Source organism: Strix uralensis, chromosome 17 (genome assembly GCF_047716275.1).
Source record: "Strix uralensis isolate ZFMK-TIS-50842 chromosome 17, bStrUra1, whole genome shotgun sequence".
NCBI classification, from domain to species: Eukaryota; Metazoa; Chordata; class Aves; order Strigiformes; family Strigidae; genus Strix; species Strix uralensis.
The window spans coordinates 7,671,987-7,684,353 of record NC_133988.1 but is presented as its reverse complement, the minus strand read 5'-3'; the positions used below and the strand labels follow the sequence as shown (position 1 = coordinate 7,684,353).

The following is a 12,367-nucleotide window of genomic DNA, read 5'->3' as shown; positions in this document are numbered from 1 at the left end:
CTATTTAGTGTTGCAGAGAGCATATTTGCTCACTGGGTTGAGAAGTACCCTACATGTGGTAGGGAGACTCATTCAATAGATGATCTAATCCTCATCACAGACATACAGGAACAGATTTTTTTTGTAGGGAGTAACTGTCACTTAAGATGAAATTCTAATTACAACTGTGGCTAAAGCCTCTGAGCCAGTGGTTTTGCCTGTCCTTGATGTCCCTTGCCTGTCAAGATGGGAACTATAGTGTGAGATGAGGGTGAGCAACTGAGAGGGGATGTCCGACAACTATATGCAGATCCTTATTGAGCATGATTATGTAGTCACATAAGTAAAAGAGTTCTGAGAAACTGTGCTACTGCATTTTTGATTTGTATTATGCTTAAAATGATATGTGCTTACAGAACTTTTAGCGGGCAGTTTTTAATTGGATACCTATAGCTTCTGTCCAAGCTTTACTCTTTTCTAATGGGCTTAACAATAGTTGATCACCTCTAAAAAGCATTTCTACTAGAGCTGGGTGGCATAAAGCTGAAATGGAATATTTGCTGAACCCTGGAGGGATCTTAAATTCAGAGTTCTTCTGAGTCCATCATTTAACTGATAGTAGGTCCCAAGTATTGGAGTGTCAGTATTAAACAGGGAGTAAGTCAGGCTTAAGTATTTTCCATTAGAGAAATGGACTTAGTTTGAAGACAGGTAGTATCAGTGTCTGAGTTGATCTGTGCTGGCTCAGTCTGGATCACTGCATGCCACAGAAAGGGAAATGCATTAGAAAGCCCAATATTTAGTAGAACTCTTGTGTAAAAACATCTCAACTCCATTTCTTAGGAAATGATACCATGCTCGTAAAGTAGGATGGAGAAAGACTAAATCTCAGATTAATAGTTGTGTTTCATCTGAAGTGTATATATCATACTTGTGTATCTTCATTCAGGTTGAGAATCAAATAATACATCTCAGGTTAATCTTTACCATGTTAGTAAGTTCTCAGTATCTATAAGATGCTTAAGCGTAAATTTGGTATCTAATCCAGACTGCAGTAATACTAGATATCTATGAAACAAAAATCTGTGTTATCTGGTTCATTCAGCCTGATAGTGAAGATAGTTCTATGCTGTACGTGTAGATAATGGGCATTAGGGCACGGAAGGCTAGGACAGGCATTAGGCTGTTACTTGTAGAACAGAATGTTATCCTTCCTCTCCAGTGAGGCTCACAGTAACCTACATGGGGGTGCTTGGGATGATTTAATCGGATTACCCAAAAGTAAAGTGTGGGGTAAAATCATGGGAGGAGGCTATCCTCATAGCAAATGTCTCTGGAATGACTTTGTAACATTGAATCCTTCTTTTTAGAAGAAGACAACCTTAGTTTGAGATCATTGCTTGCCTAAGAATCATAATAAAGAATGAAAATTTAGTAGCAATTGAGAGGCCTGATGGTCTCATATTTATGAAAATAAACTGCAAAATCTGTAGTTAATATATACAAATTTCAGTAATGACCTGTAGCACCTTCACCTGAGGCCTTTGAAGATATATAGCTAAATGCTTGCGATCTCCTGTAATAAAATTTTCTTAGTTCCATGCTTGAGGAAGCGGGGAAGGTGTTTTAGAACAGCATAGTCCAGATTGTCTTGTCAGGTTTGTCCCATCCTGGATAGAAGCAATGCTGGCTGATGTCCCTTTATTTGGTGGTATAGGGATTTTGCTCATGTTCTTATGTATAGTCATAGGGAATATACCTGTTGCACTGCTTCCATGTTATAGGAGCAGATATGATCTGGTGATGATACTTATTACTCCTCTGATGGCAGGAACAGTCTTCAGTGTTGTCAGACTGCTAAAATGCGAAGCGTTGTCATCGTTCACTGAGGCTTGCAGTATTCACGTGGAAGTACTGACATCTTGCCTTTAGAAGATGTGACTGACTTCCCTAATAACAAGGGTGGCAGTGATACTCATGCATAATTGATCATTACATTTTCTGAAAGCTTTGCTAGATTTTATAAAGTTAAATCTTAATACCAGAACTTGATGCAAAATCTTACTTACCTTAGTGAAGATACCCAAAGTGTTATTCTTCAACGTGAAGCAGGTTTTGGAGTGAATAACCTTGGGTTTAAAGCTGAACTTCAAGTAGGCTAATGCCTCAAGATTCTCACCATGCAGAATGAGTGGGCAGGGGCTGTTTCTTGAGAGCAGGTAAAGCTGAAGCACAGTAATAGAGAAGAGACCTTGAAGAGGCTGTGTTTCTACTTCAGTACTCTGGAAATACATCTGAGTTTGGATTAATTAAATCAAGTTAGGAACTTGGCTATGCTGCAGTTAAATCTCTTGACTACCCTTGTGACACTTAACTATCAGTCTTTAGAATGGACTATGTTGGTAGATGGACTCAGATCTTGCTCAACATTAAAGTGCTCAAGTGTCTACTACATGAACATGTGATTTGTCACAATAAGGATATTGTCCGGTCTAGAGCATGTGACCAAGAACAGGGAATTAAGAGCCCATCATTTATTCCTCTGTTGTTCAAGATTGCAGAAGTTGATGGAGTTACAACTGTTATGTTTATCAGGTACTAAAACTTTCTGCATTACATATGAAAGATACATGAGTTGTCTTGGCATGGAAAGTTATTTCCTTACTGACACAGAGACCTGTAATAGCTGCATGCCCAGTGGACTTGTTCTCAAAACTCTAGTTGCAAGCAGCTTCTGATGTGCTTAAATTTGGATTTTCTTTTGGAATGAATGGCACCTACTGAAGTTTACTAGTGTGTATTTACCTATAAAGTGAGGTGTCAGCTCAATGGGTCTCAATTTTGCTGAGAGGTATTTTTGGGAGGGAATAAATGTCTTTTTACACGTGTGTACATTTGGCTTGTGTTGCATTACTGAAACTTGAGTGTGTCGAGATTAGCAGTTAGTGGGCTGAATAGCTCTTCATTAGTAAGCTAACAGAAAACAAACAATTCCTGAGGCATTCTTGGGCACAGTCCTGACACACCACCGTTCTAGGTATCTGTTACATACCCAATTTATGATTTAGTGAGTAGCTTTACAGAAGCTGTAACAAGCCATGATCAGCCAGATCAAAACACACTGAAACAGTGTTTGTGACACCATCATGGGACTTGCTGCCCAAGCGGTTTAGTCTATTGTACGAAAGTCCTGGTGGTACATATCAAAGGAGTCTCATGACTCAGTGATGCTGGTGGTAGTTTCTATCCTGTATCCTTGAGGGCAGTCATTTTTCACTCACTGTGCACTGAAAAGCAGTATAGGTTAATCCCTTAAGAAGCTTCAGTGAGGCTGATACAGTTCCTCTGCTTGAAAAGCATCGCTCTGGGGCATAAAGCAGGTGCTCAGGCTTGTCACTGTTACTGCTACTCTGCTTGCATACATACCAAGCCAGGGTGTGCTGCGGTGGTAAATCTGATGTACTGCAGACCAGTTGAAACAGTGGTACTCAGTCACTGCCACCTGCTTGTGGTAACCTGAAACTGGAAATGAATGGAAACAAAGTTAATACAAAAGGATGAAAATGAGAAATAGCCATCTTCTAGGGCAGTCTATTCAGTGGCACAAAATTACTTTAAGTTACATTAAGAGTGACCGCTTTGTAGCTACTGTCATATGATTGAGCACAAGTTATGTTTTGAGAGCTGGATGTAAGGCTGGAGGGGGCTTGCATGGAAATCCCTGCCCTCCTTGAGCCAAATGGCATGATATCCTGGGCAAGGAGAGATGGAATGGCTGATTATTTTAACACATCTTTCTTACCTTTCGCTGGTAAGAATTAGATTCTAAGAAGCAAGATGAACAAGTCAGCTTGTAAAAATAGACCTTTTGAGACCTGCTATGTAGACTTCATTCCATAATGTTGCTAGGAGTGGTTTGCATAAGGGTAATTGGTTCTTTCCCAAAGACCCACGGATGCTGTGTGTTGTAGTTCTGCCACTTAGTAAGTTTTTAATATCAAATTTACCAGCCTGCTAGATCTGGAATAGCGATGCTACTCATAGTATATGGCCTATCACATTACTAGAACCAAGTTAAGCAATAAACGCTTAAGTTAAGACTCCTTTTAGCTTGCATCAGTAACACAGCTTTGGAATGTCTTTAGGACTTGAAGGCTGAGAAGTGTGTAGTTCTTTGCCTATGTAACAAAGAAAATCAGAAGATAAATTGTAGTTCTATAATATACACTCTTGTCAGAGAAATGTGCCAGTCTTGCCTTTCTCTGGAGGAGACTGTATATATCAAGGCTTTAGTCAGACCTTCAACAATGGAAGGATAATAAAGCAACTCTCTTCCGTCTTTCTAGCTCCAAAATTTGGGCATTAACCCAGCAAACATTGGATTCAGTACCCTAACAATGGAATCTGACAAGTTCATCTGCATCAGGGAGAAAGTGGGAGAGCAGGCACAAGTAGTGATAATTGACATGAGCGATCCAACAACACCCATCAGGCGTCCAATTTCTGCCGAAAGTGCCATCATGAATCCAGCCTCTAAAGTAATCGCGCTAAAAGGTGAGTAACCATTTATTATTGCAGTATGAAACCTACTGTTTAGCTATATTACTGCTTCTGTATGTTCTTAAGCTTAAGGTTTATTTAAACTTTTGGAGAAGAATGTATATGAGGATAAGAATTCTTGCCTGAACTTGCATGCTGTATTTTTGGCAGTGGATTTTTCAGTAATCTTTGAATGATTTGCCTCCAAGTAGGTGTGAGATGCTTGGGCTTGGCACGGCAACCTCCTGTTCTCACTGAGGACCAGGTCAACATATGGTATACTTTACCTTTAAACAGGTGTTGTAAACATAATGGACACTTGTAAAGGTGAATAGGGGTGTAAAGCCATTTGTACTCTCGACTCTGTCCTGGCCCTTTCTTGTAGCTCTGAAGAGCTTCCTAGATACCAGCAAAATGTCATGAGGATGGCCAGTAACTGTAAACGTTTGAATGTACAAGCATGTTAAGTTTGGCAATCATGAGATCTTGCAGATAAAGACCTTTGCTTACCACTACCTGTGGTATTGATACTGCCTTTAAGTAGTACTCTGAGCTCAGAAATAATTTTTAATACATCTCTGGCTCTTAAATGACCAACTTCTGGTATTTAATCTCAATAACTGTTACTGACTATGTACTTTTCTTCCTGCATCTTATCTAAACAGATGGTGAGTGAACTTTGTTGTGACATTTTGTGTTCGGTAGTACAGAATGGTCTAATCTCATAAAAAGTACTGAACTTTAAGTAGCCATTTGATGGTTCACTTCATAGCCAGGTGGAAGATCCTAATCCTCAACTGGTATTACAGTGAAAATGTTCTCCATTGGCTTGTTGCTAACCATTTGGCTACTTTGACTATTGACTGTACCAAGTGAGGGAGAAGAGTGTGCTCTTAATGTTTTTCTGTTTGTATATATGATGGAAGTACAGTTGATAGACAAAACCAAGTTGCAATATTTTTATGAGAGACCTCTGCTAGCATGTCCTGTGTGCTATTCATTTCTGCCTAAGTGTGTGTTTTATTGTGAAAAATCATGGTGAAATTACTTAGGGGTCCAAGAAATAACTGTCCTCAGAACTGGCACAAAACCTTTAACTTCTTGTCTTTGATCTCGGTCTTAACTGACATTAGGGGAAAACTAATGTGTGTGTTTGACTTAAGCTGAATCTGTGATTCAGCTAAGGTGTTTATACAGCTTGCAAAGGACTGCCTTACCTGGGGTGTGGGTAAAGGTAACAATGAAAAATAATTTCAGATCTGTTAAGAGTTCGCTGTCCTTAATCTTGGACCCCTTTAAACAAACCATATTGGCAAGGAAAGTGTCTTCTCTACACTAGCAGAGCTTCGTCTAGCTCTTAAGAGCAAACTACATCATCTGGTTTTAAAACTAACCTGCCAACTAAATGGATTATCATCAGTTTTGAAGAATATAGCTTTATTCTTGCCAGTGTTAAGACTTGCTTAAAAAGGAGTATTGCTCTGTCCATGCAGAGTGAATAAGCTTGTCCTCTGACCAGAAAGGGTTGAATGAATGATGTCACATTGACGTACAAAGTTGCGTTGTCAGGTATTGCAAGCTTAATGATCTCTTCTTCTATCAATAATCTAATGACCAAAGAGTTGGGTAGAAAAGAGGATGAATAGAGCTACCTAACCAATATGTTGTTACCCATGATAACCAGCAGAACTAGTGAACTGCACTGAAGACGTGGTTTAAGTCAGTTTGTCACTCCAGACTTTCCCTGCTGAGTGAGGCTTCAGTAGTCAAAACTGTTGCATATTGTGACTCAGTGTGCCATGATTGGGAGTTGCTCATAATCTGAAGATTATTGAGCAATAAGCGTAGAAACTCACCCTCAGAAAAAGAAATGAAATGGTTCTTGATTTAAACTGAAATACATTATGCACAATTTCATTTCTGGATTGCATGTGGCATTCTCCTGTTGTACCAAGATTTATGCTTTGCCCTTGTGTTCATGATTCTCTTGCTTTGCTCTGTACTGAGAGTACTCCCCAGTCGGTGTAAGTGAAGAATGCAGCACTCAGGGGTGCTTCCATTCTTTGTGGAATGGAGAAACTTCATGGTCCAGTGAACTGAAATGTAAATTCTTGTATCAGTGTTCAAGAACTGAACCTGCTTACTTGACTGTACCTGCAGAGATTAGTTTGAGTAGACTGATCAGTCTAGTAGCTTCATCAGAAAAACCTATGTAAGAGTCTGGCTTTTTGTCTTGGATCTTGGCCTAAGAAAGCGTTCAATTGGACCTAAGACTCAAACTCATACTTGCCCTCACTATGACTTTATGGTAGGTTCTGCTCTCTCTTAATCCAAATAAGGTATTTTATTGTAGTTTAATTGCAGTTTAGAGTTCTGAAGTTTGAATTTGTTGCCACACTTAAGGAATGGTATTGCTATGGTTCCTGTGGCCCCCAGCATCTAAAGCTAGCTGCCTGGTGGAGCGTCTAAAGCCATTTCCAACTGTAACAGAGCAGTCAAATTTAGTCTAGAAAATAGACAAGCATGACCTTTTTGCTCATTTCAGCAGCTTATTGGTTTCTTCTGTGTTCTTAAAACTAGGAAGGACATCTTGCTTCCTTTCCAGGAAGACTGACAGAGAACAGTTTCTGTATGCACATACTGGTATTCCTGTTTAGATAGTGACTAGAGCCCTTCCAGAACTACTTGTCTGCCTTCTGCATGCGAGGCTGCAGGCTGAACTGTGGAAGTTCCAGAATCAATCCCTTGATAGCACCAGTCCACTGCCGGGCAAATTGTTGTCCAATACAGTAAATATGTAGTTTTCACCTGTCAAGTTTACAGCTGGTGTAGGTGTATGGGCAGAGCAAGGTGGTTGGAAACAGGCTGCTTTTGGTCCTAGGAAAGCTAGTAAGCTGTCCTAGGAACTAGTTGATCAGGTTAAAAGTTCTTTGCGCAGTTAATCCAGGGAGCATAAATGCTGCATGTGGGAGCTCTGAAGTCTTGCGTTGTCTCTCGGCACTGCATTAAATTAATACGATCAATTTACTGTATAAATTATGCTAAAGGTTATAGAGCAGTCTGAGCTGCATATTAACTTGGGGTTAGTATCTCTTGAAAACAATTCCTCAGTGGCCAGCAGCCTTCATCTATCAAAACTTCCCAGTAGGAGGAGCATCTACCAGTTTGACAGTCAGAAGTGTTACTAGCAGGGAAAACACTTCTGAAATGTGGATAGAAATAATGGCATTACAAGCCAATACTCTAGCAGTCTGAGTGGGTGTCTTGTGAACAGAAAACAATATTCCTGGAGCTGAGTTGTCTCATCTGCAGTGAAGTAAAACATCACTTTGACTTCCTGAAAGGAATAGAGTCCCCTATTCTTTGTAGGTTGGTTCAGTTAATGTTAGTTTTAAGTCTACCCTTACTAGCTGCTTCTGGTAGTTAAAAGGAATACTGAAGTCAAGCTTAAGCCTGCAATATAGTTACTTAAATCATGGAGCAGTAACCTTAACTGGAACTAAAGCTCCAAACCTTTCTGTAATCTTTCTGAACTTTTGACTGTCCTCTTTAATAGACACTTGTACTGCTGTTGTACAGAGCCTACCCATCTCCTAGTTAAGTATGCAGTTCGTTCAGCAGAAAAATAGAATGAAAGTTGTGGTCTTTTGCTATCCCAAGAGTTGTCACAGGTCTCATGCTGTTGGACTCAGTCCAGATCATCTACAGCAGCTACTAAATTGCAAGAAACTGGAGCCATTCTTTCTGTGAGTTATACTGAATGGCATCTACTAGACACCTATAACTTGGTATACCAGTGATGCTACATAAACCTGAGTTTACGCAAGCCCTGTAGCTTAGCTTATAGTTAATTAAAATGTCTATGCCTGTCAGTTGTTGGAATGTCTAGTAAGTGTCCATAAGGAGTACACTTTTTTTGCGTCAGGGATGGTAGAGGTGTTGGGGGTGGGGAGAGGATAAGAGTCAAGTATCAAAGGAGACTCAGATGTGACAGGACACTAACTCTGTAACATTGCTGGAATAGTGGGTTAAACAGGGCACTTGTAAACAGGTGGACTACAGGATGGCCATTGTGGTAATCTATCTATGATGTTTCTTGGGTTTTGTCATACCAGCTGGGAAAACACTTCAGATCTTTAACATTGAGATGAAAAGTAAAATGAAAGCCCACACAATGGCAGAGGAAGTGATCTTCTGGAAATGGATATCTGTGAATACAGTTGCCTTGGTGACAGAGACAGCAGTCTACCACTGGAGCATGGAGGGAGAATCACAACCCCAAAAGATGTTTGACAGGCATGCTAGTCTTGCGGGCTGCCAAATCATCAACTACAGAACAGATGAACACCAAAAATGGCTGCTGCTGATAGGAATTTCAGCACAGGTAAGTTACCTGGAAACAGCATGCTATGAAAACAATTAGGAGAGCCCTGGCCCCACTTCTCTTAATAGCTGTTCTAATTTCTTAACTTTGATTTCTGTAGATCAAAAATTCAAAAAATATCTTTTGTGTAGGAGTAACCTGACCTTTAATGTGAATCAAGTGTTGGAGGAGGGGATGAGAGGCATTTGCTGCTTTTTAGTTTACTGTCCCAAAGGTCTTGCTGTAAACACTTGAAATCTTATCTGTGAAAGCTGACCTTTCTTCTTTTTTCTAGCAAAATCGTGTGGTTGGTGCAATGCAGCTGTACTCAGTTGATAGAAAAGTCTCCCAACCTATAGAGGGCCATGCAGCAGCTTTTGCAGAATTCAAGATAGAGGGAAATGCCAAACCTTCTACCCTCTTCTGTTTTGCTGTGAGGAGTCCTGCAGGGGGCAAGGTAAAGTCTGCAACTGTTCTCCTGTTCTGCTGTAGCAGAACTCTGTACTAATAGAACTTCAGTGATCACACAGTTTGTGTATGCTCTCTGAAGAACAGCTTGGGAACCGTGTGTGCAGCATATTTGGTCAGCATCAAAATGCTTTCTCTCAATAGGATAGAAACTGCAAAAAGTTTTGGTTGTTCAGGTGAAACTTAGACATAAGAACAAATGTAGATGCAATGAGAACTGAGCTCAGGGTGTTAAAGTATCAGTTTATGCCCACATGGTTTTCTGTGTGTATGAAGTTAAGTCATTAAGCAGCCTCTTATGGCTTGAATTCATTACAGAAAGAGACTAGATAAGCCTTAGTACTGTAGGTAGGTTGTTTCCATCAAACTGATAGTGGAATTCAGTAGCAGTTGAATAAGCTACAACTGCTGAGCAGTCTGTAAAGAGCTGAGGTAACACTAAAATGTCTTGAGCTTTCTAGTCTTGTCCTGCAAAATTGTTGATTAATTGACAAGTTTCACTCAAAACATCTTGAACAAGTTGTCTTGAATAGAAATATAGTCTTCTTTCATAGAAAGCATGAGGCTTTTTCTTTTTTTGGTCTTCTTCCAGTTTTTACTTTATCAAGTTCCAGAAAACTTGTCCTTCTGATAAATATATGGAGCACAGCTCCCCAGAGTCTGTTGGTTCAGGACTGGGCAGATAATTCATCAACCAAGTGTGGCAGATGACTTCAGTAGCATACCTGAAGAGAGGAACTTCTTTCATGTGGCTGTACTTGCAGGCAATCTTGTGACATGTACTCTTCTCTTCCTAGCTACACATAATTGAAGTAGGTCAGCCAGCTACTGGAAATCAGCCATTTGTTAAGAAAGCTGTTGATGTGTTTTTCCCACCTGAGGCACAGACAGACTTTCCTGTGGCAATGCAGGTAAATGTTTGACCCCCCCAAAAATCAATTTTATAGTCTGGCAAGTAGCTGCTGTCTCTGTTGTAAAGAATGCTTTCTACTAGTGCTTTGCTGTCATTTCTCCTAGTTCTAGGAGGGCTGCTAATAGACTTGTGGGAGCTAGCCTGGACATTAAAATGGTAACTCAAACACAAATACATAGGCTTTCCAGTATTTGTCCAAATATGTCAACTTAAGGTTGTATTTAAAAAAAAGGAAAACAAACAAAAAGCCCCAACAAAACCCCTGCAAAATCCCCCCTCTGCCCCCAGTAACAACAAAAACAGGCCCAAAAAACCCCTCAATAGTGTCTTCCTGTAGAATGTCTCTAACATTGCTTTGGCTATTGAACTTCCTACTAATGTTCAGAGTTCCTGATAAGAATGTTATGGTGCTTGATGTAGCTGCACATGAAAGTGGCATTTCATCTACAGTAGCTGTCACTAAAAGAGACAAATGGAGCAGGGAGTCCTTTATCAGCATACCTTCTGTACTAACAGCACAGAAAAGGCAATTTGGCACATTAATGGGAAGTTCTTTAGGAAAGAACATAGCTGGTTGCCTTGACAGACCAAACTTTGTTTAGCGTGTCAGCAGGACTAGAAATTGTGTAATAAAAATGAACTATCTCAGAGCATGCAACTGCTGACTGGTCTAATAGATCAGCTTCATAAATGAACCAAGAGATGCCTTAAACTAAGTTAAACAAAACAAGCTGTCTGAATGGCAGAATTCATGTGGCTCTGTGCTTCAGCTTGAGGCTTGTTCCAAAGTGAAAATACTTCTTTATCTGAAGACCATTTTGGCTTAAAAGCCTCCCCAGTTTAAGTGACTTGACAGGTAAACTGGAGCACTCAGTAGCTGAGCTTGATTTTAGGTTCTGCTGGTGCTTTGAGTAGGCCTGGTTGGAAGAGTGAGATTATCTCATTAATATTTCTGAACAGAAGATTGTACTGACATATCTAGACTAGAATGCTAATTATGCCCAAACTTTCTCCCTCAGCCTGGCTCATTAGGATGAGGAGTACGTCCTTTGCAGATAAATTTTAATTTCCCTTCAACCTCTCTATTCAGTGGAGCTATGGCTCCAAATGGCCAGCAAAGCTGTTCGTTGCTTTGAGTTTAAGGAAGAAGCCTGAAGCTATATTTGTGCTTGGTGTCAGTGCAAAGGCATGTCGCTGCAGTACTGTCTTGTGACTAGGCTAAAGGCAGCTGTTTTAACTGTTACAATCTTAGTCTTGACTAATAAACACTCCTCTTTTGTCAGATTGGAATTAAGCATGGTGTTATCTACCTGATCACGAAGTATGGATATATTCACATGTATGACTTGGAGTCTGGAGTGTGCATCTACATGAACCGTATTAGTGCTGATACTATCTTTGTCACAGCTCCTCATGAACCTACCTCAGGCATTATTGGTGTGAACAAAAAAGGACAGGTAACAAATCCAGCATCTGTTTTTGAGTTGTCTAAGACTCAGATGGAATGTAAAAACCTAATGAGTGACTTGATGCAACAAATGTCGTGGAAGGGAGCAAGCAGCTATTTGATTATTTAGTTTTTAACCTCTCCTAGTACAAAACTGCTTGGGGAGGAACTTATTTTTTTTAATAATCTGCTACTTCACTGATGGTCTGCATGGCCATTTGGTTGCTATATTTCATAGTAGTTGTGGAGAGGACAGTACTCCTTAATGTGCCTTTTGTCCTTTCCAGGTGCTTTCTGTATGTGTTGAGGAAGACAACATAGTGAACTATGCTACGAATGTTCTCCAGAATCCTGACTTGGGACTGCGTATGGCCATACGTAGTAATCTAGCTGGGGCAGAGGAATTATTTGCCAGAAAGTTCAACACACTGTTTGCTCAAGGAAGCTATGCAGATGCTGCTAAAGTAGCTGCATCTGCACCAAAGGTAAAGAATTCCAAAGGTAAAGCTTAGAAGTCGTGAGGATTTGCCATAGCTTAGTGGACTTGCTTAGCTCACTTGCATTTCAGTACTTGACATCCAAAAACCTAAAGTGCTGCAGTACTAGTCTTAGTTCTCAGCAGTTTGGTGGCTATTTCTGACTAATATATTCTCCTGTA

The 12,367-nt window shown here is 40.2% G+C and overlaps 1 protein-coding gene across 4 annotated transcripts in view; it reads left to right on the top strand.

The window, feature by feature from the left end:
• CLTCL1 (clathrin heavy chain like 1) overlaps window positions 1-12,367 on the top strand; it is a 36,663-nt gene that overhangs the window by 3,785 nt on the left and 20,511 nt on the right. For 3 of the 4 annotated variants that reach the window (XM_074887105.1, XM_074887103.1, XM_074887104.1), the window contains exons 2-7: window positions 4,326-4,533; window positions 8,634-8,902; window positions 9,177-9,338; window positions 10,147-10,260; window positions 11,546-11,719; window positions 11,997-12,194. In XM_074887105.1, coding sequence (XP_074743206.1) covers window positions 4,326-4,533; window positions 8,634-8,902; window positions 9,177-9,338; window positions 10,147-10,260; window positions 11,546-11,719; window positions 11,997-12,194 — 1,125 coding nt within the window. Of the gene's footprint in view, window positions 1-4,325; window positions 4,534-4,581; window positions 5,187-8,633; window positions 8,903-9,176; window positions 9,339-10,146; window positions 10,261-11,545; window positions 11,720-11,996; window positions 12,195-12,367 lie in introns of those variants that run through there. The other variant, XM_074887106.1, reaches the window with a different exon arrangement.